Here is a 26,131-nt window from a genome sequence, read left to right on the forward strand (position 1 = left end):
AAACTCTGGATTTTTTTTGCCATAATTTAGTCCAAAAAAATGCTATTTTTTTCCCTTTTCCTTTCCATCAATGGGCCACAAGAAGCAAACTTTAAATTTAAATTGCAAATGCACCACTTCTTTCTTTTTGATAAAAGTTTCAAACCTGTTCGAAGTCGCTCCTCACTTCTTTGATTACCCATACATTGCTTTTAATTCATCATCATTATCCGATCCTTATTCCAGCTATTTAAGACTGCTACAGGAAATTATTCATAAAAAAGACGTAAAAAGTGACAACGTTTTACACTGGCTGCCCTACCTAACACAACCATCCTCCTTTATCTGGGTTTGGGACCCGCATATGAATGGGTTGGGAACAGCCACAGTGGAATTATATATTGTTCTCAATTCTGCCACCCCAACATGGCTGCAATACAATCAACAAATCATTGACCACCCACCATATTGGCTGGATTATAGAAAAAAAGCGTGGGCATTTCCTCATTAAATAGGATCTTTTAACATGATTTCTCCTAATAACCAAATCATATCCTCCAATGGCCAGTTCGTGTGCAAGTTGGTAAAACTGGGATGCTATCATACAGTCAACTTCAGGGGTTATATAGCATACACCCCATCAAAGATTCAACACAAATTCGCCATCCAAAATAGAGTGGAAACTACAAGCAATACACATATACTGTAGACATTGCAAGTAAACTTTAACAGCAGTGAGGTGGACCCTAGTAACTACCCAAAAAAAAAAGTTGGATCCTAGTTATCAGATCGGACCCAATCAGCTAGTTCAACCGGTCAGACTACTGATGGATACTAATGTAGTCCTAAGCACAAATTGGTTGTGAAAAATATGTTAAAACCAATATTTGACCAATTCCAATCGCTAGCTCGGACTAGTTGAGTTGGCTAAACAAAGTTAGGTAATTTTTTTTATAATATATTTTATGCTCTTTAAATTATTATTTTTATTTTATTTTATATTTAAATTTAGTCGAATAGATTTGATTAGCGGTTAGACCAATTTTGATTGAACCATACCATTCAGCAGTTCAGAGGCCAATCCCACTAACCCTAAGCTGCAATAGCAAACATAGATAATAGAAAATCACTAAAAGGCCCCCTAAACAGTCCACGGAAATCTTCTTTGTCTCAAGCATATAATCATGGCTCCAAGTCCTCATTTGCCAACAAGAAAAGCACAAATATAACAAGTCAGAAGGCATCTAAGAGTACTATCAATATAGCGCTGATCATCCTTTGGAAGTAACCAATGGTTTAAAAACCGGATCGGTGACCCGGATCGGGCTTTTCAAAAACCGATCCGGATCGGCGAATCGACGATCCGGATCGGCAAATCGGCGATCCGGATCTGAATCGGGTGAATCGGTCAGAATAAAGCTTCAAAAAAATCCGAAAAAATTATTAAAATTCATTATAAATATTAGTTTTTAGGAATTCAATAAAAAATGAGGGTACTCCATTAAGAATTTTCATGTTTTTGAATGAATATGCGAATATTGATATGTTCTTTCCCTGCATGAACCGCCATTCAGCATTTAATTTACAGTATTTCGTGCTCATCCCTACACTGTTGCTGTTGGGACTCGATATGTGAATAATATGGCTGGGATAGGGTGGCCTCAGAATCATCATCTCTCTCGTTTTCTCTTTGAATTATATGGATTAAAAAAAACAAAAAACAAATTTTCAAAAAAATCGATCATGGATTAAAAAAAAAATCACAAATTTTCAAAAAATTCTATCATGGATTACAAAAAAAAATTCGATCATGGATTAAACAAAAAAAATCACAAATTTTCAAAAAATTCAATCATGGATTACATAAAATTCAATCATGGATTACATAAAATTCGATCATGGATTACATAAAATTCGATCATGGATTACAAAAAAAAACAAACAAAAAAAACAAAAAATTCAATCGTGGATTACAAAAAAAGAAAAAAATAGTTCGATCATGGATTACAAAAAATTCAATCATGGATTACAAAAAACTCTATCATGGGTTACAAAAAAAGCAAAAAACAAAAAATTCAATCATGGATTAAAAAAAAACAAACAAACATTTCGATCATGGATTACAAAAAAAAACAAACATTTCGATCATATATTACAAAACATTCGATCATGGATTACAAAAAATTCTATCATGGGTTACAAAAAAAAAAAAAAAAACAAAAAAATCGATCATGGATTACAAGAAAAGAAAACAAACATTTCAATCATGGATTACAAAAAAAAAACAAACATTTCGATCATATATTACAAAACATTCGATCATGGATTACAAAAAATTCTATCATGGGTTACAAAAAAAAAAAAAAAAACAAAAAAATCGATCATGGATTACAAGAAAAGAAAACAAACATTTCGATCATGGATTACAAAAAATTCTATTATGGGTTACAAAAAACCAAAAAATTCGATCATGGATTACAAAAAAAAAAAAAAAAAAAAAAAATTCCGTACGGAATCGCCGATTCACTGTTCGGACTCGCCGATTCCGTACAGTGAATCGGCGATTCACTGTACAGAATCGTCCGGTTCTCTCTAGAACCGGACGATTTCCGATTTTTGGGCGATCCGGTTCCTTTTTCACTATTTCCGAGTCGAACCGGGCGAGTCCGGTTCGACTCGGCGTTTTTAAAAACGCTGGAAGTAACCAAAGGGGAAGAGGTGCACGAGCCATCAGTAAGCAGCCATTTCAATATCAAAACCATAAGGAAATATGCAAAATCATTTTTTGTGCTCACTCTCCACCAATACAACCACTTTGCGACAGTGGCACATTTCCAAATCCTTTACTTATGCTATCCGATGGCCAAATACTCAATAGTACAACAAATCAAAAGACAGCATTATATTACAATACATTGCAACAACAATAAAAAAGAAAAAGAGAGAGAAACACAACATAATTCTTACATTTCGGGTATTAAATCGCTATGGGCATGCTACGCTGGCTGCCGAGCTGTGGCTTTATCTCCCACGAAGCCACCTCTTGAGCCTCATCAGGGAGTATAAATGGCAAAGCAATCTCTCTGATCATCAGTTCACCACAGAACGGACACTCACCAGCAACAGCATCATCTAGTTGTGACCGGAGCTACAAATCATGATATTGTGTGAGAGAGAGATAGAGCATGTCAGGTGTTTTTTATTTTTCCAGACATAGTCAAGAGGCATTTTGGCATTGGTGGATTCCCTTGACCAAAATCGACCCATGGACCACAATGTCTTGAAGTGATTATTAAGATAATGTATACAAGTGTTTTTTTTTTTCAGATTTAACATGCCCTTTACACACGGGTGCATAATACTGGAAGGTTTCTTAAACCTCAAGCACAAAGGTAAACATTTGTAGTGAGGGGAGTGAAGATATTCATGAACGCTTGAGAGTATGGTAGATTGAAGCAAATCTCGGTTCTGCCCTTAGTCATTAAACTAATTGGGTTGATGCACTCAGACTTCAGCTGAAATCAAGTGGTATTTCTTCATAAATTCGATGGAAAAGAAACAAAGAACTGATCTGATATGCTAAAAAAGATAGTAGAGATTCAGGCAGTTACATATCCTAAATTTGGTTCTCCCACCTAATTTCAGGTAATTATAGAGGGATCGTATACTATGAGACAGTTCATTTTTGGTATAAGAAGGTCACAACTTTTCTTAGTCATTCGATGTAAAATCTAACATTAAAATATATCACAGCTTTCGAGAAAATTTGTTTTGGACATTGTGCTCATTAGTGATACACCACCACCCATCTGATTTCACATCCAATGGTTGACAATGATTGTGACCTTCTTGTACCAAAAATAAATGGTCTCATCATATACATTTCCATTTATATGTTCTTTAAAAAAAAATTCCGATTATACAATGTCCGAAAAAAATTCGTTTCGGACATTGTGCTCATTCGTGATACATCACCACCCATCTACTTTCACATCCAATGATTGACAATGATTGTGACCTTCTTATACCAAAAGTAAATGGTCTCATCATATACATTTCCAATTATATGTTCTTTAAAAAAAAACACCATTATAAGATGAGATTTTAACAAAACACGTCTTTACTGTTTATTCTGAGAAATCTTAGTCCGTATTGTTTGTTTATCTAATAATTTTGCTTTCCTTTTATCGTTCTTCTTTGTTACTCTGTTCTGAATGAGCCATACAATAATGCAACCTTGTTTTCACCTATTTCTCTACATTATGATGGATGAGACTAGGAATTGGAGTTATGAACCTTGTCCGCATGTGTTATGCTGGATGTGGGAGGGTCCTCATTAGTGTTACTTGTAGAACCCTTGGAGGAAACCTTTGTCTCTGAGCTACCAAGTAAACTAAGCTTCTTCTGCATATCCAATATATACTCTGCCTGCCAAAAACAAAAGAAATATTGATTTTGGGAACAAAAGGCAGTTTAGTTTTAGTATTTCTTTATTATTTAATATGTTCATTTTTTTTGACTAAATCTAGAGTACCTTGATCATTCTGAAAGAAATTAAAGGCACCTTTCTCTTCTCATTATGGGGAATGAAGAGTAGTTGGTCAGATTCTGGAAATACAGTTTTTGCAATCAAATAATGGAGAAGGGATCTACCCAAAAAAAAAACGGAGACGGGGGTTTTTTCAATGCAATAGACTCATAGTCACCTAAGCTTAGTAAGAAGCATATCAAAGCTAAGCTGCATCCTCAGGCAACCAATGCGAACCATTTTCACCTCATTAAAAGGATCCAGAGTACTTTCAATGTTCCTCCTTTTGTCCCCCCCCCCCCCCCCCCCCCCCAAAAACAACCAATTTATTGAGCAAAAATTAGTACAGAAAGTCTAGTTTTGTGGTGGCAATTACCTGGGCTCGATCTGCGCACTTGGTGACATGGGCAATGAGACAGTTTGCATGGAAGGCATGCCCACAGGGAAACACGTAAAATGGAGTCATTGGCCCCACAGATGTATAGCCTCTCATCCTATGTGCACCTCCAGATGTCAAAATCTTACGTCCACATCCCTTCAAATGTGATGCAAAAATCTGGTTAGGTACTGTTAGAAACAACTGATGAAGGAGGTTAAAGATCCTTTCGGATTTACAACTTTAGAACCATTGTTACATGTGCCTAATTGAGTATAAACTCATGAAACTTCAAGTAAAACATCAAAAAAAATTCAATTGAGAACAATGAAAGACATTAGCAGAGCCAGAGAAGTCCTGTTATCAACAGACACAAGCCGGACTTAAAAGCCTGCAGTCTTAGATTGCATTTGTCTATCAAAACCGTCAAATTTTATAAGCTACCAAAGCACCAAGGAGTATATCAAAGAACCAATTCTTTTTCCTTTGAATCAGGTTTAGTTTTAGGAATAAGACTGGATTCTATTGAAGTTCCTGCCTGAAACTCCTTTGAATACAATTACACTAACAAGGTCGGCACCAAACCCCAAATTATTCTCTGAAAGAGGACAAAATAAGACTAAAAAGAAGTTTCACAATACGGGAAAGAAAATAAGAGAACGACTATCTGGATTGTCCAGGATGAAACCAACAGAATCTGCCGAATTACATTCCTGACCTGCCAGAAGTGCTTAAATTCTAGTTGATCAAGCAGAACAAATTTAACTTAGGAGAAATCAGAAGCCAGATGCACGAATTATCAATTGAAGTTAAAATGCCCAATACCCCACATTCTTCATCACGATCAACAACAGCGTATCTTTGAGCTAGAGTGCTGATGTCGTTCCTTATATTATCGGCCCCATGAGTTGCATCGTTCATTTCCTGTTTCAGTTGCTCAATTTGCTTATTGTAGTCCTCCAGTGATGAGCAGATTGCTTCCTACAAGATACAAAAGTGGATGAATTAGCTTTACAAAAAATGAATGCATAGATGCTAATGAATCTTACAAATACAAAAGATAAAAGCCGCAGTTAATACGAATTGACATGAATGATGGATCTAAAAAATATGCATGTGGGTCGATGGAAGTAATTTTCTTTATGCATGTGGGTTGCAAGAAGTATTTTAAAAAAGAAATAATGCACAAATATGTGTTTGCAGCATGCCTGACAATCTGTTTCTAGTCTTGCATGCTGGAATGCCACACTTGATTGAAAACAGAACAGAAAGAACAACCTCAAATCCCCAAGAAAGTGGTAATTTCTTAAATTGTTTTAAATATTAAACTTTTAAGTAGACTTAGGTGGGCTGGCCATGTATGGCATAGACCCAATATAACACATGTTAGAAGGTGCGAGTTAGTTCAAGTGGAAGGCTCAAAAAGAGTAAAGGGTAGGCCCAAAAGGACATGGTTGGAAATAGTGAGAAAAGAAATAGAAATTTATGGCCTAACTGAGGGAATGGCCCTTAATAGAGCAGAATAGTGGACCAGGATTTGTATAGCCAACCCCAATTAGTTGGAAAAAGGCTTTGACGATGATGATGATCATCATCATTTATTAAATTAATGGGCTGTTAGATAATTTGTTCACGATAGAATAAACATCTGCAACACAATAAATTCTTACATAAAAAAGTCCTTATTTTATTATACAATATTGAATTTTCAAATCTAGTAAACAGATGGGCAGTTAACGATCATAACCGGATCACAATACCAAAGGACAGGGTAGGCTAATGTAAAATTTGGTACTTGATCAAAGCGTGACTTGTCACTTGTCTATTAACGGTAGCACTGACACTGCACTTACATCTGCTTCTTGAAGGGTAGTCCAGTGTGCAAAACATTTCCATTTCATTGGCTTTGAAGCTCTTAAAAAATGTCTTAAAACCCTAGGCATGTAAAAGATATGCGAAAAGCTCACCCGGAAATCATCAATAAGCGCAAAGTCTGGAAAAAATGGCAAGATATCTTCAATTTTCAAAAGGCCATCGGTTTCCTTAAGAAATGCTATTGCCTTCCGTATGTTTTCCCTTTTTGCTCCTTTCTCCTGTTCAATGACATGCTTTGCAACCATAAGCCAAAGCTTCTTCCTTAGGTCTTCATCATCTTCAACCTTGTCTGCTTCTGCCATAGCAAGCTCTGGATCTACCTAGGGATGCAGTCAATCAGAAATGTTTCACACACATTGTGAAGGTTTCCAAAATTAGAGCATAAATCAATTAGAATATTAGTAGATATCAGATTGATCATATTCATATGTAAGCCAAAACAATTTGTAGCTAGGAACAAACTTTATAAATATCAAATTGTTCACTCAAAGATAATAGCCAATATAGTAGGTCTGTAAACAATAAACAAAAGAGCCACTTCAATAGTTTCCAATAATGAGATAAATAGATCAAAAGATGAAAACATAGAAAAAGGTACACGAAAACCATAAAGGTCTACAATCTGCCATGGCATGCCATTGTGCAAAATCTATCTAGATAAGAAAATGAAATAAAGAATGTCTGAAGCAAGCCAAAAAATATTGTTCCTTATAGAATAAACAAAAAAATAGCACAAACTTAATTCTACTGAGTAGCATTATTTTATAGAAATCATCCTTGAGACATGGACATCGAAGTCGGACATAACATAGAAATAGTGATTTAAAAAAAAATTCCCCCCACCCAAAAGAAGACATGACGAAACAAAATATTTTTATGTTTCAATTTAAATGTAAAAAATATATGACAATACAAGATTTATTAGTATAATAGATTTCACTACTAAGAACACTCGATATGATTTCCCATGTAAGAACAGTTTTTAATTCATATTTCCACAAGAAAAACTATAGACAGCGATTTCATCGGATTTATTATCAGTGATTGTAAGATATAGTTTACCAAATCCAACTGCATGCATGCCTACGAGCACCAGCCAATAAATCGACAAACAAACAGGTGTGAAAGGTGAATGACACTTCATTAAATAGAAAAAAAAAAAAAAAATATATATATATATATATATATATATATATATAATCCATACCTGCAATGCAAGAGCCACAGCTTCCTCAGGCATGGACATCATGCTATATATGTAGACACAAGCACGCATTCGTTTTTCTTTGAGACATAAACGTAAAGCATACTTAGGATCATAAAAGAACTCAGGCCCAGAAGTCCTCCCCTTGCCAAACTTGCATTGGAGAAAACGAAGGAGTGCACTATCATCCTCCTGTCAAGTATCTCAAAGTACAGTCTGCATTAGCCTCTAAATATAGCCTTTTCCTTGTTTTCTTTTTCTTTTTATACTTCTTAAGTGGAACCAGGAGTATGGAAATTTATTTGTTTTATGGATTGTTCAAAAACACGGACCAATTTCATTCATCACTTTCCTAAAATGAAAAGGTTTCCATGAAATAAAATGATGGCTATGGATCTGAAGGGTTAGAATGTCCTTTGACCTTTTGAAGGCTCAAAAGGTTCTAAATATATCATCCAAATACTGCAATTCATACAAAGTAACAACATAGATACATGCATACATGTAAGAATACAAGCATGCATGCATATCTACACTCTACTATACTGTACGCATCTGTATTATGTATGTATATAGAAACACAAACCCATTGAGAGAAGAATTTAGGTTAACAGTGTTAATTAATGTGAGGAGCATCACCATGTCACAGGTCTAATATTAGTAAATGCAATGGCGTGAATGTTAAGGAAGTGCAAATCTTAAGGATCTCCAACCCACCTGTTTTGCATACAAAGAAAGTAGCAAGTTGTGTATAGCAGGATCCTCATTTTGCAAGTGATGAACACAGAATTCCAAATATTTTATAACCTCATGGGTCTCATTCCTGAATGTCAACATGCACAAATATTAGTGAAACGATCAAAGTTACTGCAGACAAAAATAAAAGAGAAAATTTGTTAACAGTATTCATCAGATAAATTCAAGGTAAGTAGTGAAAGGCGGTGGTTTAATAATATTGTATGTGATGCCACATACAAAGAACAACGAAGTTGATATAATTAGGCAGGAAAGGCAAGTTTTGCTTCTTGCAAGCACAGATAAAAACAAGAAATTGAAATGCATAAAAAAAGTTACTTCGCATGAGGTTCACTAGAATAGCGCATCATTGCAGGGATCAGCCTTCTTGAGTTCAAATTCTTTGTAGCCATCCACAGTTCAACAGTCTCATATGCATCAAGCACTATCAGATCTGGAGCAAATCTGTACTGCAAAACAGCAAGACATACAGTATCAATAAATGGATCAAAGTAATACTTTTTATTATGGTGAAATAGGCTTTCAGAAACGAGGTAAAGAAGCTACATGACTAGCACATTAAGCTAGAAATTGTATGCATGGAAATAAATAAGATTTAACATCAAGAGCTTGAAAAGATCAATCACACACCTGCAATTCTAGAGGTACACGTTGTTTGTGAAGCACAGCCAATGCTTTCTTTGCCTCTCCTTGCTAGTCCAAAAACAAGAAAGTATGACCTCGATTATTGACAAAATGCTCCCAATTTTACAAGTTAATAATGTTGTATTACTAAGCTACAATCTCATATTCAAAGAAACTTAACCCTTAGCCAAACATAATACCCAGGAGATATTTTCATTCAGCTATCCTTGCACATAATGTTCGAGATAAGGAAGTTTAGCAAAAGATCATGCGCACATAATGTTCGAGATAAGGAAGTGTAGCAAAAGATCATGTTCTCTGCATGATGAAGTGCAATGTGTATGTTTAGCAGCCTGTGGTGCCTGCAACTTTTTTTTAAATAAAAATAAACTTTGGGAGCAGGGGTCAATTTAGAACTAGGTGTTGCGCACCTGTTGCTTTGACACAGTGGAAGAAATAACCAGGTAACCGCTTACCCAAAAACTACACAGATATTTCACAAGCATCTCAACCATTGCTTTTATTCAAGTGATGAAATATCTTAGGCCCCTTATCAGCCTACCCAAAATCCAGACTGCATCTAACTTCTACACATGAGCATTCTAGTTTAAAGGAACATTTTAATATTGAACCTTCCAATAATGTAGTTCTCTTACCTTCTAAATGTATCCTAAATGATAAACTGGTTGCCTTAGAACTCCTAAAATATTCTGTGTTTAACCTCCATATAAGCCTTCTAGTTTGACAGAATAATCATCTGATATAAAACCTTTCGAGAAAGTATAGTGGCACCATTGGATTGATACATCAAATATCTTACAAATTAATAGGAAATGCACATTCCATTAGAAGAGTATACCACAAATTAAAGGGTATCATACCTGAATATAATGGTGAACCACAGTCTCATACTGCTCCTTGAGGTTCGCAAAATAGATCAACTCATCTACTCTACCATAACTGCAAAATAGATTGTGTCTTAAAAGATCTATACCTTCCAGCTTCAAAATGTCAAATATACAGCACAAAAAATAAAAGTGAAAAAATAGTAGCATTAAGCATGCTATTTATAGTGGTATTTGTGCACCTCCTTTACAGAAATACCTAAATATGATTACATAAAGTACATTATCATCTGTGCAACCACATGAAAAATGTGGCATGGTGATCATCATCATCCAATCAACAAGTTGGACATAATGGAGGTAGAGGTAAAGTAGGACTCTCCGATATACCGTTCTATGCATTAAAATGCTCTCAATAAATCCTAGTCACAAAAATACCCTAATCTTAACATAACATAAATTGCAAGCATAAGAATACCGTTTATTGTGAAATCAACTTTTGTCAACAATGCATAATAAACAATGTGGGAAAGGGGAAATATAAATACCTTTTTGTAAGTTCTAGACTTTGTCCACTTTTTTTTTATGGATATTAAGTTGGTCTATATAGGCTTACATAGGGTGGATATACATTTATATCAGAGACACTACACTATTTCAATTTTTTGCACTACAGATTTACAATCTTCTCGATAGATTATTAGAACCAAACAAGAAATTCACAAGTAAGATTACCTTTCTAGTAGTCTTACTACTGTTGCTTCATCTAGAAAATCCTTGCAATCATTCAGGAATGCCTGAAATTCCATTCGAATAGCTTGATACTCTGAATTTCCACTATCAATCGTTGAAGCTTCAAGACCGGCCGTGTCATCCTCCAACAATAGTCGATTAATCTAAAAGAAAAAATAGCAGAATTACAAAATGATTTTGCTGCGAGCTCATGATTATATATATGCCCCACCAAGAATAATGACCTTAAAATTATGTCCAAGTTCCAAATGCAAATTTAATTACTTCTATATCAAGAACTAGCTAAGTTCCAACTCAAAATGTCAGGATTTTCCAAAATAGTAACGCGATATTTCTAGTTTTTCATGGGTTAGAATTGTATGTTCCCAGGTCATGAGTTTGAATTGTGTGTGCCTAACTAACTCTTCGGGTTCCCTTTGTCCTCTGATTGATCTTGAGGGAACTCCCATTCACATAGGAGCTATTTTCATCTAGTCGTGCTACAAATAAAATCCTGAATAGAACCCTTCGCTTAAAAAATGTATACATCAACTTTCGCAAGGATGCAGACACATTTGAACAAAACGAAGCTCGTCCGGTGAAGGGATCTTTCTAACTTAGATTTTGGGGATTACATTTCCAAGGTACCCGTATATACTGTTTATTTCACATCCAATGGAACCTTAGATCAGAACATCTCCATTTAAATGATTACCTTGTTGGAAATTGTTGGAAGGGGGGGGGGGGAAATCAAGAGAAAGAGGAAAAGGAATTAGATAAGATAATACATTGTGGGTATTACCCCTTACACTCCTCGGTCTTCCTTGTATCTGACATGCTTGTCTTGCTCCGCTACAAGACACCTCCGTAGTCTCCTTTTCCTTTTCCTTCTCACCTTTATTATCCTGTTGCCTCTGTTGTTTTTTCATAGAGGTCCCTTCGGCATTTATATAGATCCTTGTATGTCTCTTGGTGGAGACAGTTGCTCGTAGTGGGAGCAATTACCAGAGTAGTGAATGGATAAAGCCAGTTACTGAAATTATATCAATGCATGTTCACTTTAGTGAAGTGAAACAAGTGTCCCTGAGGAAGTGGATTGCCTGCATGACGTTCGGAATTGGGACAGGTGTCCTCAAGAACGTGGACTTCATACCTCCCACATCTTGGACATATTACTTCTTTTGTGGAGACAAGATTTGGTGCAAAATGACCAGTTATGTGGAGACAAGATTTGGTGCAAAATGACCACTTATGTGGAGACAATATTTGGTGCAAAATGTCCACTTTTGTGGAGACAAGATTTGGCCCATTCTATCCCACCAGCGGTTGGCAGTTTGAAGCAGAGAATCGACTATTCCTTGGGCTAAATTGCTTAGGATCTGAGGTTTATTGAGACTGGTTATGCAATCGGTAATATGGGGGATTGAGCTTGATATCATTTGGTCCAAATCCCATGCAAAAGCATGTCATATCCTGGGAGAATTGGATTGATCAAGCAATACTGCTCACTGTATGGCAGTGTGCAGCAGCCCCTCCATGATTTGACATTGCGGCTCAAGTTGCTTCCCATTGTTGATCCGACTTGCTCCAAGCTTGCTTTGGATTTGTAAAGAATCGATTAAGGAAGATTTTGCCTCAAATTTCATCTCAAAAGACAGAAGAACGAGTGAGATATCATGAAAATATCATGCAGTCCAGGCTACAGGCCTGATTGAAGCCTCAAGTTCATTAATTCACTCTTGAATCCTGGAGCAATACCCCAAAAAAAGTACTTGATTTTGTAGAGAAATGAATGGGATCATTTTTCCTCAAATTTTTAATCAAAAGACCCAAGAATGGAGGAGATATGGCTGAAATAAGGCAGAAAGCCCATCAAGGTGGCTGGCAATTGGCCTTTGTGGACCGGCAACATGTTAAGACTTTTTTCAATGACACTAATCACTTAAGGGCTTGAAACTTTGGTGGGGCTTTGATGGTTCAAACTTTAGGCTCATTCTGAGGGCTTCTTGGCAGGGGGCTAGAAGCTTGTAGAGAGATTTAACTAGGAATATACCAGATCTTCACAGCTTGGCTCCGCTTGTCAAGTCAAAAAACACAGCTCAGCTTGGCTCATTATAAACCAAGCCAAGTCAACTCGGAAGCTGCATGGCTTATTGACATCCCTATATTTACCCAATCAAGGGCTTCTGGTATATTTCTCTTTATCTCTCCCCTTCTTGGCCTAAATACTAGCCATAATCAACAGAATGTACCATAACCTCTAATAATCCCAACATTAACATGATAACTAAGGCCAACGACTCTATTTAACCCAATCAAATTCTTCATAGAGATTAGCTTAGAGCTCTCCCATTCTTGGCTAATAAAAATTAGTCATAATTAACTGTATGTAACCCAGCTCTAATATGAACCCTTTCACCAGCGATAGATTCCATACACTGAATAGCATTTGCGATGTTAATAGTTTTCATGACCACAAACTTCAAATTTCTTCACATTGACCTAGTTAATCAATGGCATAAGCCAATAACTTTCAGGCCCATTTTTTGGGCTTAAAAAATGTTTTCCTGACTCAATACATAATCAATGCATTGTTTATAAAAGAATTATGGTTCCTAATATCACCAGGTGCTGTTTCATGCTAATTTGACTGGCACATGGTTCCTAGCAGATAAGCCATTCAATATATTTTGTACACAATGCACTTATACATAGAAGTCACAAAGGTAAGCTAAATATAAGGAATAAGGTATTGCTGAATCTACTAAGCTAATGCCAAAGAGTACATAACATGTTCATCAAACTTCTGCAAAAACAAAAAAAGTAATATAACAACAACCAATAATACAAAAACAGCTCTCATAAACCATACATAGAGGCCCAACCTTGTCAAGGTACAGCTCAGTAACCCATGTTGAGATCATCGTCATTTGGCACTTATCTTCCTTACCAAGATTATCAAGCTTCCTTAGTAAGAAAGTCCTCACGGCATCCTATACAATGAGAGAGAAATGGACAACTCAATGAGAAAACGATGTAGATGAAGAAACTATTATGGAAAATAGAAATAGAACAATAGTAGATGACACAATGCAAGTGGATGTAAATGTCTAAATCCAATCCATTAGGCATTATATTCACCTGTTCACCTACTCCAATGAATTTCAAAGTGATCTCTTCAAATGATAACAAATAATTCACCTGCATTTGAACAAGACAGTTTTCAAAATTGATAATAAAGTATGAAAGAAAATGTAGTCTAGATGAAATACTGTTGAAAATTCATATACCACATGAAGCTCTTTAAAATTTCCAAAATCTTTCTGAACCATAAAAAGTTCACAGCCAACAATAAAGCGGTAAAATGTGAAACAGGACATGACAGTCCAGCACATTAGCTGAGCCTCTTTTGCTTCAGGACGTCCTTCACACCTCACGGAACAAGCTTCAATTTTTATGGGTTAAAAAAGAAACATAATGGAGAAAAATGAAATGGTTGTACAGTTTCATCAATTTTTATCGGTAAAATGAGTTTTAAATTTAACTGACACATGGTCCCATAGACTAAAGGAAATAAAAATTAAGTTCTATTCATACAAAATTTAGGTTATTATCAGTGAGGGACCACAACAAGCTGACATTGCCAATGCACTAGCTGTGCCAACCCATTCCAAGCCATACAATAATGCAAAATAGGGATTATGGTCCTTCCCAAATGAAATGTAGAACACCAGTTATCGCAACATAAACATATTAACAGCATTTTGCAAGTACTCTCCAAAGCAAAAGGGTTTGGCAAACCATGTGCCATTGAATGCTAACACATTAGTAGGGATAATGGCCTGTAATGCATCGACCTTCCAAACACAGCCTAATTCTAACACAGTAACACCTCAGACCTTTAACACAAAATTCACACTCAAAACAATTATAGCCACAGTGTTCTTCGTTTTCCATGTGTTATATTTGCAATCATCATCCGAGTCTTATCCCAATTATTTGGGGTTGGCTGTCGAATCTTGAATCCATTTTGTAATATTCCATGTTGGTTATTAATAGCGTTGCTTCTTTTTAATGGAAGCACAACTGACTAGAAGAACATAGCTTTATTGGAAGATTTTTTTTTTCCTTATTTCAGAAACTTCAATTTAATCACAGAATTTCAAACAAACGGTCAAGAATTTTGAATAGGCAGTCTTTAGATGGTGCAATGAGATTGATGAACCTACCAAAAGTTTCAACAAGAAAAACCATGACGGAACACATTAAATCATTTAGAATATTATATTACGAAGCACACTCGTATCAAATTTTATTGTCACTCATTGTTTATGTAACCAAAGGACAGGATTCATGTATTTAAACTAAAAAAAGATAAAGCTTAACACCATTATAGAAAAACAGTTAAACTAAGCATTACTGCATCCGAAAAGAGCCGAGACTTAATTGTTTAGCGCTTGACGATTTGCAATGCTGCTCAATTCCTACGAAGGGTAGAGGCCCTCTCCCCACTGACTCACCCAAAAATATTATTAATGCATATCTTATACTACCACCAAAAGGTCCAAAACATATTATATACATCAATTAACTAGAATTTATATGTTAAAAGAGAAGATCAGAGACAAAGTGAGAAGACAATCAAGTCACAACCATTACCACAAAAAAGTCAACATATTCAGAGTCAACATATTCAGATTCTAGACATATATATAAATATGGGAGAGAATATTTAAACTAAGTCTCAGAAAAATGGGCTACAAGGAGATTTCAACACCTTACCTTCGCGTAGAAGGATGCTGCTCTATGAAAATCTTTTGAAGAGAAAGCAGCTTCAGCCTGTACCATAATTGCTATCATTATTCTATGTTAAGAGGAAATCAAATGCATTAGTCATCACCTCTCTCATCTGGAACAAATGCAGACCCTCTATACCCAACCCAAGATTTGGTAATTATTCCATAAAAGACGATTAAAATAAGGAACATTATATAATAAGACTACTTATCTTTCGTACATTGAGGCCACATTCACTTTTACCCTTAAGATGTGAAATTAGTCCGATGGGGAGCATCCTATTGACCAAACTCAAAGTTCAAAAAAAAAAATCGAATTTTATGAAGCACAACTAGTTGTCAGATTTCATACTAGACAACTAGGAGTGATTGGTGACCTTCTAGTACCAAAGGTAATGATCTTATAGTATGCAATCCCTTAAAATAATCATCCAGTGAGGACAGCATCAAACATTTTTACATTGTCATCAGCCTGAAATCATACCATTACCCCATGAAGGATAACTAATATTCTTAATAGGATCAGAGATCAGATAATTTGCATATTGTGATCAACCTACAACAATGTAAGGGCACGTCTGGATGTACTCATTATCACTGATAATTCATTGTTTAATTCTTGATAATAGATTATTTGTTGTTTGGTAGAATACATCATAAAGTTATATGAGATATAATCTTATAGGTAGTTTTAAATATGAGTTTTTTTTAATGAAAAACTATTTTTACTTTATTCAAAGTAATTTATTGAAAGTCACATTTTTTAGCCAAAAATAACTAAAAATAGCTAAAAATCACCACAAAAGTTAAATAATTAGATAGCTTTAGATATAATATAATACATGTACCAAACAGCTAATAAAATAATATTCTACAGAGTATAATAGTTTTCGATAAGATAGTCTATTCTAGATAAAATTAATTGTCATCCAAACATGCCCTAAAGGTGTATAGAGAGGATAAGCAGTTACCTGCACGAGATATACTTGATCTCTTTGGAATGGATTCCTACAGTGCTCCAATGCCGCAGCATATTCTTTCAAATCTAAATAAACTTTCCACATATCTTGGCCCTCATCACGAACTGAAACCTGCAGTACAATAAACAGAAGAGAAACAAATTTTCAACTTAAAAATCGATCAAGTAGAGGAACAGGATCAAAGTAATTAAACGCAAGAAACCACCAAATCTCGTAAACCTCAAAGATCGAATTTTCGTCATAGGCATAGAACACTCCGGCTGTGGCATCACTACACAATCCAATAATCCCCCTGGCGGTTGATTCTGGGGAATGATCGAAATGTAATTCCTCAATGATTTGTTGGCTAATTCGATTAACAACCTGAACACATTTTACATGGTTATCATAGAGACGCAACAAAGAGTATCTATAATTTTGTTAAAAGAAGTGCATCACTGATTGAAGAATATATAGGTAACAAATGCCTTCTACAGGCTGAAGACAATATATCTACAAACAATAATAAACATACAATTATGCAGCTGAATCAATGCAGATATGCCTTGAGGCACACTACATACACTGCATGTGTGGGGACTTCACAATGCACCGCATATGTGAGAGCTTCAAAAAGAATCTGTAAACAGAAGATATACTAAGAGTCCTCTCTCTCCCCTTTCTGTCAGCAGAGCGGTGGGATTTAGTGCGTTTTCCTTCCATATTTAATTTTCTTGTTCAAAATGAATCCGTGTAACTAAGAACTTACTTTACAACATACATTTTGGGATAAAGAGGAAATTAATGTGAAGTCTTGGCCCCCTTACAAAGAAGATCAAGAATCTTCGGTGGAAACCAATAAAATTGTTCCCTTAAATGTCAATATGGTCTTAAGATTTCCTCCTAAAAAGTAAATCAATGGTGGATTTCTCCTAATGAAACTTCTAGCTCCTACAAATAATTGAAGGTACAAGCTGTCCTAGCTCTCTATCTAATTCAGATGACCAGTTGTTTGTCTTTTCAGATGAACTGAAAATTCAAAAATATACAGAAAAGTTTTAAAACTGACAACAAAGGGGATTTTCGGAAGCTATTGGATAAAACCTGAAGAAATTGGCCATTCAGAAGACCATGTTTATCAAATAAAAAAAATGGTATACACTCAAAATCTGTTACTAGTACCTGCTAAAATACCTATTGAAGAAAATCGGAGAAATATTGAGCTATTTTTAGAGACATGATAATATAAATTTTTGTGTCAAAGAACAAAAAAAAAATGGATAAAATATCCCTAAGGAGAGAAAGTCGAAACCATGAATGGAAGGCGAAAACTAACAAAATTTGCCTTGAATGTTCCATTGAAAATTAGTGATAAAATCATTACAGCAAATTTTGTTCAAATTAATGAAATTAATGAGAGAAAAAGTGTAGGGAACTAAATCATATTGAATTCATTAAGAGTGATGATCAAAGGGTCTTGGTTAAAGATGACGAGATCAACAAAAGGTGGAGAGTTTATTTTTCAAAAATTATTAAATGACGAATACAATGGGAACATAGCGGTAGAAGAAACTGGTGGTACGAATGAGGGCGGAGGTCATAGATACATTCATAGGATTAAGATGTCGAAAGTGAAAGAAGCTTTGAAAAGGATGAAGATAGGAAAGACTTTAGGACCATATGGTATACCGATAGAGGTTTGAAAGTGCATGGGGGAGATTGGCATCGACTGGCTGACGAAGCTGTTCAATAAGGTGTTGAGAACAAAAAAATATAAATGCCAGCTGAATGGAGGAAAAGTATTGTGGCACCTATTTACAAGAACATATGAGACATACAAAATTGTGCGAACTATCGAGTGATCAAGCTTATGAGCCATACTATAAAGCTCTGGGAGAGAGTAATTAAGCAACGACTGAGGCATAAAACAAGTGTATCTAAAAACCAATTTGGTTTTATGCCAGGAAGGTCAACAACTGAAGCTATTTTCCTACTTAAGCGACTGATTGAGAAGTTTAAGGAGAAAGGAAAAGACCTCCACATGGTCTTTATTGATCTAAAGAAAGCTTATGATAAAGTACCTCGAGATTTGATTTGGCAAGTGTTGGAAAACAAATGAGTTTCCAGACACTACAACGACTTGATGAGAGATATGTACAATGGCGCGTTAACTAGTGCACAAACAACTAGTGGAGAGACGAGCGAGTTTTCAATGACAATAGGTCTACATCAAGGATCAGCTTGAGCCCGTACCTCTTTATCTTAGTTATGAACGACTTAACTAGGCACCTACAAGATGAGGTACCGTGGTGAATGTTGTTCGCAGAGGACATAATTTTCATCGATGAGACCCGAAATAGCATCTACACAAAGTTAGAACTTTGGATGGATACTCTAGAATCCAAGGTTTTAAAATTAGTCCGACTAAGACAGAACATATGGAATGCAAGTTTAGTAATAATAGGAGTAGAGACGAGGAAGTAGTTAAGATTGACGGCCAGGAAGTACAAAAAAGACCGCACTTTGTGATATCTTAGGTCGATAATCCAGAAAAATGGAGAGCTTGAGGAAGATGTCGCACACAGAATTAGAGCTGGACGGGCGAAGTGGAGATGTGCAATTAGCATTTTATGTGATTGCCGCATACAAATGAAGCTGAAGGGCAAGTTCTATAGTTTAGCTGTAAGACTAGCTTTGCTCTATGGGGCTGAATGTTGGACGAACAAAAAACAATATACCCATAGAATGATAGTAGCGGAGATGAGGATGTTGAGATGGATGAGTGGCAAGACAAGAAGGGATAGAATTTGAAATGAATCTATTTGGGAGAATTTAAGTATGGCACCAATAGACAATAAAATGAGAGAGTAGACTTAGGTAGGTTGGCCATGTGTGGCGCCGACCAAGTGCAACACTTTTTAGAAGACGCGAGTTAATTCCAATAGAATGACTTCAAAGGGCAAAGGGAAGGCCCAAAAGAACGTGGTTGGAAGTAGTTCAGAAAGATATGGGAACTTATAGCCTCATTGAGGGTATGGCCTTTAACAGAGCAGAATGGCAAACTAGGATTTGTGTAGCCGACCCCAATTAATTGGAAAAAGGCTATGATGATGATGATGATGATGGTTATCAAGCTCGCTGTGGGCCTTTAGGCTCTATAAGCATGGATGAGATTGGCCCTTATACCATTTTTAAAAATCTGGTAATTTTACTATAGAAAGAGAAAAAATACATTGTTCCAAGAATTTCCCCATCATTTAAAATGAAAACAAACAAAAATTCAGGGGAAAATACACAGATCAAGGAAAGACATTCTGAATTTTTAATGTATAGACTAGACAGAGAATTTGGTATTTTTAAGACAGACTAGACAAAGATAGATAATTGGGGCAAGGAAAGATAACAAGCCTCTATTTCCTAGAATTACAAAGACGAGACAAAGAAAGATAACTGAGGCAAGGAAAGATAATTGAGAGTTTTTTATACAAACTAGATAGAAAGATAACCGAGATAAGGAAAGGTAGCAGATCTTTTTTTTTCCTTTTAGAGGAAGACAGAACAACATGAGGTTAGAGGATGTAGAGCCACCTAGAAAGGAGTTGCGCCAAGGGACTAGAAACCTAATGAGCTTCTCTAGATTAAATAGATGAGGACTTTGGGAAACTGTCCACGTCTATCCGGAGGGTTTTTTTATGCTTATTCAGCCTCTCGAACAGACTAGCTTTCGAAACACATGTGCATTAAATGCAAAATTAAAAATAAATTGTTACTCAGATTGATGCACTAGGACAGGGTTAGGTAGGGTCACTTAAGAAACTGAGTGTCTCTCAATACCCATATCCTCAAGGCACAACTTAGATTTCACTCTTGAATTCTCTAAATAAGAGTGACATAATTATTGACTTTACAAGGCGCAACCAACTTTACATACTAGAGGTGGTTTAAAAACCGTGGGCGAAAAAAAAAGAGAAATATTACCTACTATCTAGTTTATATAAAATAAAAGATAACAAAGTGCGACACATTGCCCAACTTTTACAAAAGCAAAAAAGAAAAAGTAGAGGAGCTTTACAAAAAGTGGGATGTCACCCCAATCTTACAAAAGCAAAATCCAAGAGAATCCTACTTAATGCGAAAGAAAGGTGGGAAATTAAATCCACCCTCTTTTCAATCCTCAAACAAATATATAATCAATAACAAAAAGAGAATGACTATGGTTATAAATGAAGCCACTGGGAGAAGAAGCTCTCGTGTTTCTTAGAAAAACTCTACACAAAAATGTCCAATTCCAAAACATACACGAGCATCTCCCTCCACGTCTCTCTCTCTTTATCTCTCTCTCTCTCTCCCCTCCCCCCGGCCTTCTGCAATTCAAGTGATCTCTCAAATCTGAACCAAATCTCTCCCTCTCCCAACCCAACGTGAGCCCCCATAACAATCTCTCAATAAATATCTCAAGCCCACTAAAACAGGACATCACCCTTTTAACTCACGTTGATCTCATCAATTCTCCATCCCACATAATTCCTAACCTTAAGCTAATAAAGAAAGTCCTAACCAAATAAAATTAATCCTAAAAATAACAGAGCTCCATCCTACCGCATTAAATTAAAACCCTTTTTAACCCCTTTTATGCCACGCCCCTGAAAAATAATTTAAAAAAAAAAAGAATAAATATTTCGATTAGCCTAATTCTTCAACCTCTCGGATGCGATTTGCATTATACTCCCCGGTATTGAAAAAACTTGTCTCGGGTTTTTGATGTTGCATCATCATCCTCCCTTAGCCAATGGTGAAGCCCTACATCTCCACGCAATTGTTCATTGAGAAGCATGAGACTAAACACTTTGGGTGTGTCTATTATGGTTGCCCATTTGGCATGTTTGGCAAGAAATGCATTGTTGACTGGGAGTTCAAAATCGACTGTCCTTGCTAAAGAAGAAGCATTTTTTTCCACCGAAGAATTTTGATTCCTGACCGAAAAAGCTTTCTCCCATGTCCGGTCTAGAAAGATTTAACCTGGAAATAATCAAATAGTAACTGACTACAGGATTTCAGCACCGAACTTTACTAATCCCCAAAAATCTTTTAGGACGCGGTTCATGTTTGATGACAATGCCCATAGCTAATGGCAAAACCGCTACTGCATAAACATTAGCAAGTTCGACAAATATTTCATCTAGTGTGCCCAAGAACCCAAGAACCTGGCAGTTGCTATGACTACATCTTCAAGGCTCAGCTGATTACATCCTTTAAGTGCAAGGAAGAAAGATATGGCCTCACAACTGATAGCAGGGTGCAAAATATTAGTGAAACTGCAACTTAGGCTTATGTATACAGGCGTGTCTTCTTTCTCTGATTCAAAGCCGTTTGAGGTCTCCAATTTAGCATGAAAGCGTGGGCTTGGTTTACATGTTCAAGAATGACAAAAGCTGCGAATGCCAACAAGAAGCTAGCAAAAGTCAGTTCATTGAATGTCAAGCCTAAGCCCTGAAATTTGAAACAAAATTCAGAGCTCCTCCTCCATGCCCACTAAAATAGGACTTCCCCCTTTTAACTCATGTTAATCTCATTAATTCTCTATCCCACACAACTCCCAATATAAGCTAATAAAGAAAGTCCTAACCAACTAAAGGGCCACATTAATCCTAAAAAAAGGAGAGCTCCATCCTACCCATCACATTAAATTATATCCCTTTTTAACCCCTTTCATGCCTCAAGTCATAAATCAGCCATAAACAAATAAAAAAATTACATCCATGCCCTTGAAAATAATTTATTTAATAAACAAAAGAATTATTTCAATCAGCCTAATTCTTCAACTTCCCATATGTGATTTGCATCATGACTTTTACAAAATCAAAAACTTTTTTGTCATCATCAGACTCTAGTAATTTCCAATATTTCTCCTTATGAAGTATACAGAATCCTTCTCTTTTTTTTGCAGAGACTAAAACCTTGCAGTTGCTAATAGAATATTCCCAATAACTCTTTAGTTTTTGGTGGCTTTTGTTCCACCAGCTCTTGATCGATTAAGACATCCCTATATCTTCAGGTGATGCTCTCTTTTACAAAATTAATTCACTGGAAATAATAGCAAAGGTCATCTTCCCAGCAGTCATATCCCAGAGGTTTATCAAGGAAACCCCTGGCCGACTTATTAGCATATAACTGTCTTCCGAACAAAATTAAATCGTCAAGGACTTGCTTTTGAATAAGCCATGAAATGATTTTGGATTCTAAATATAGCCATCTTAAATTATTTATTATTTACTATAATACTTATCCTTCCAGCAAATGTAAGAAAACAGTCCACATAAGGATAATTTCCTGTTTCTGAATGGCTTGTAGGAAACATTCTTCTATAATGTCCTGGTTCTTAATGGATTGTAGGAAACATTCTTCTTATTTTTTGGCAGGATATTTGTCTAGCAAAAAGTGTTTCTAAAGAATAATTAGGCCAATCTTCTGTTTTAGGTACCGTTCTGAGATTTGCCATCATGCACAGCATTGTAGTTTCGGGCTATTTATCATTTTCTATTTCATAATACTAACCAGATAGGAAGAGTCTGTTCTTAATATGAAACTTTCCCCAATTAGGCTAAAACACAATATCTCTATGCCCCTTAGTGCAGCCTTTTTTTTTTTTTTTTGTTGGCCAATGGTTCAATTGGCCACTCGCATATGAGCATATTTTTTCTTCTCTGCCATCTTTTTTTAATAAAACTGTTGGCCAAGCATCTAAGTAAGCATCTGTTGGAAGAATAAATGATCCACAATAGACAGAAGATGGAGGCGGCAACTTCTGAACTTCTTCTTTTAACTCCTGAACCTCCTAGTACATTCTACTGTCCATTTTTCTGATATTTCATGTTTTCTCGGACAAAAACGGAATGAATGTAATTCTTAGGTGAAGCTTTCATACCGAATTCAGCAACTAATATAGACCCCAACTGAGATAGGCCTATATCTGCTATTGCCATATTTTTTGTATCAGTCAGATGCTCCCACCAGTATATGGCTTTACCTTGTAATAGTCCTATTGCTTGTGTAACCATATCATCAGTTGTCCATCACTTGACTGCTTGAACTAGAGTACAATTATAAATCCAAGAAACAATTTCGTGTATGGCTTTGTTTGGAGATATGTTATCAATGCTTAAAATGGGAATATCAATTCCAATATCCCTCATACCATATTTTTCAGGGGGTAGCTCTCATCATCAAGGTTTATCCAATACCACAAAATTCATCACAAACTTCTCCATATTGGGCAGATTTCTTTAAGGGAAATTAGATAATTTCAAGGACTCAACCACGTTCTTTTTCTTATATGCTTCCCGATTATCAAATAATTTTAAATGGTTTCATAAATATTTCTTCTTGCTTCTTCTTATTTCTTCTTCCTTCTTCTTACTTGTTATCTCCTTTTTCTTTACAGCCAATATATCGAAAATCTTTTTTATTTCTTTGAGCTAGGATTTCATGGCTGAAGTATGCTTTTCAACAGAAGTGGTCCAATGAAGTAACTAATTTAGCTGTCTCACTTCATCTTTCTGGGTTTTTTCTGAGCTAATATCATAAATGAGGTGATTAGTACGTGCTCCATTTTGGACTGTCAGCTTCTTCCAATTGCGTGGGCATATTGCGGAATAGGATATTTTTGGTGGCCAATCTCCATCCAATATATACTGTCGACTGTTCTCTTCTTTTGATTTTAGAGCATTCATCAATCTGCTTTGAGCAATCTAGGTAGCTTCTCTATTTAGGGACTCCAAAGTTTCTCTCAGAGGAGGCTCAATTTGGATAGTTGGGAAAATAGGAGGTAGACCTAAACTGGGTCTACAGAAAAACATTGATATCGATACACAGGTTTAAGAGAAACAGAACAAAAATGAATAGGACACCTGTATGCACGTTTTGGAAATAATTTAAACTCATGTTTTTCCTTTTGAAATTTATGGGACTCAAAATGCCCAAAAATAGTTGGAAAACATCTTATACAGTTTCTGTATTTACAGTGCTTCCTAATTCCTGTACATAACTTGGATATCTTGGAAACCTAACTACATAATCTAATTTTGAACAACTGACTGCAGATTTAGTTAGATGAAAAATACATCTAGACAATATGGTAGCATATATGGACCCTGGAAGCAAATTTATACCTTTTATTTCTATACAAATCATTAAAGCTTTAGTAATAAACACATCATTTGAACTTCAAAGAAAATTGGGATGCACATAATAAAAACCATATTTATCTAGAAATGCTCTGAACTAACAGAACAAAGCTTTTTCCATTCCTAAGGTCTGGTATCTAATAAGGAAACTAATATACAACACCTAGATCATAGTTGAAATGGGAACGTACAACAATATCAATCTGACTTTTCAAAGAATGGTAAAAAGGCTAGACAAATACCTTTACCTTTTACATGTAAATTCACTTCTGTTTGTCTAATAGATTTTAAAAATCTAGACTCAAGTAAAGGAAGATTATACTAATCTTATTTTTTGACTTCAGGAATATTTTATTACCATAACTATCGACAATATCTTCTTGTTCTAAAATAAAGGAGAACAACAACACTGTCCTATTTAAAGAATTTGGATTGTTTGGGAAGATTACTAAAATATCAAAGCATGTTGCAGAGAAATACCTGGGTCTGACCATTTTTATTTGAGGATTTGAATTTTCTTCTTCTTGGGTATTTTCTTCTTCATCATGACTTTCATCAAATCTAGGTGGCTGAAATCAGCCATCTCCTCATCAACATCTTCAGATTCAGACCAAAGCTCATTTAGAACTTTTTCTTTGACAGGGACTAAAGCTTTAAAGAACTCCCAATCTTCCAATTCATTTTCATATGGACAAGCAACAAACGGAATTGGATAAATGGGTCGCAAACTGGTGTATACCAATCCCGATAGTTTGATTCTTCAACATGGGCCAATTTAAGGAATTTTCCCTCTTTTTCAAGATCAAAAAATATGTGAACCCATTGATCAATCTCATCAATAGGAAATATATCAGCTTTCCACTTAGATGTTCCTTTAATTTCCTGACTATGATAGTTTTCTTCAAGAATTTTATCAGGAAGCAAATGCCTTGTTTCATTGCTTCCAAATATATTGGGGGCAAACACAGTAAACAGAAAATTTCTCAGGTTCATATTCAAAATATTGAATACTCTCCATCGTGCCACTCTAAATGGAATTTCTGATTAAATTGTTTTTTCTGGGTAACTGACTTAATTACTGAAAGTAGCATTTGTTTTCCAAAGGAACAAAGTTGTGGTTGTAGTGGGCCGTTTTTGAAAAAGAGACACACTAAACATAAGATACACTAAATCCCACCAATGTCTGCTGACAGAAAAGAACTCTAAAAGCTTATAAAAGATTTATACCTATAGTAGAAAGATAAAATTGTAGGAAGAAAAGAGGGAACAAGCAC

The 26,131-nt window shown here is 35.6% G+C and overlaps 1 protein-coding gene and 1 long non-coding RNA gene across 4 annotated transcripts in view; one reads left to right on the top strand and one right to left on the bottom strand.

The window, feature by feature from the left end:
* The first annotated feature begins 923 nt into the window (after positions 1-923).
* LOC148783910 (uncharacterized) lies at positions 924-3,125 on the top strand. Its single transcript, XR_016058545.1, has 2 exons — positions 924-1,273; positions 2,690-3,125. It is a non-coding gene; the product is annotated as an uncharacterized LOC148783910 (long non-coding RNA).
* Positions 2,705-26,131, bottom strand: part of LOC18448917 (zinc ion binding protein) — a 40,257-nt gene continuing 16,830 nt past the window's right edge. For 2 of the 3 annotated variants that reach the window (XM_088870840.1, XM_088870846.1), the window contains 16 exons: positions 16,915-17,058; positions 16,687-16,806; positions 15,702-15,758; positions 14,061-14,120; positions 13,805-13,912; positions 10,923-11,083; positions 10,224-10,302; positions 9,349-9,411; positions 9,037-9,167; positions 8,680-8,785; positions 7,966-8,154; positions 6,851-7,078; positions 5,709-5,864; positions 4,884-5,042; positions 4,276-4,407; positions 2,705-3,127 (listed from right to left, as the gene is read on the bottom strand). In XM_088870840.1, the coding sequence (XP_088726966.1) occupies positions 2,957-3,127; positions 4,276-4,407; positions 4,884-5,042; positions 5,709-5,864; positions 6,851-7,078; positions 7,966-8,154; positions 8,680-8,785; positions 9,037-9,167; positions 9,349-9,411; positions 10,224-10,302; positions 10,923-11,083; positions 13,805-13,912; positions 14,061-14,120; positions 15,702-15,758; positions 16,687-16,806; positions 16,915-17,058 (2,064 nt within the window). In that variant the 3' untranslated portion in view covers positions 2,705-2,956. The remainder of the gene's footprint in view (positions 3,128-4,275; positions 4,408-4,883; positions 5,043-5,708; positions 5,865-6,850; positions 7,079-7,965; positions 8,155-8,679; positions 8,786-9,036; positions 9,168-9,348; positions 9,412-10,223; positions 10,303-10,922; positions 11,084-13,804; positions 13,913-14,060; positions 14,121-15,701; positions 15,759-16,686; positions 16,807-16,914; positions 17,059-26,131) is intronic. The other variant, XR_016058536.1, reaches the window with a different exon arrangement.

The sequence above is a fragment of the Amborella trichopoda genome, chromosome 1 (genome assembly GCF_054954075.1).
Source record: "Amborella trichopoda isolate Santa Cruz 75 chromosome 1, AtrichopodaSantaCruz75HAP2 v2.0, whole genome shotgun sequence".
Lineage (NCBI taxonomy): Eukaryota > Viridiplantae > Streptophyta > Magnoliopsida > Amborellales > Amborellaceae > Amborella > Amborella trichopoda.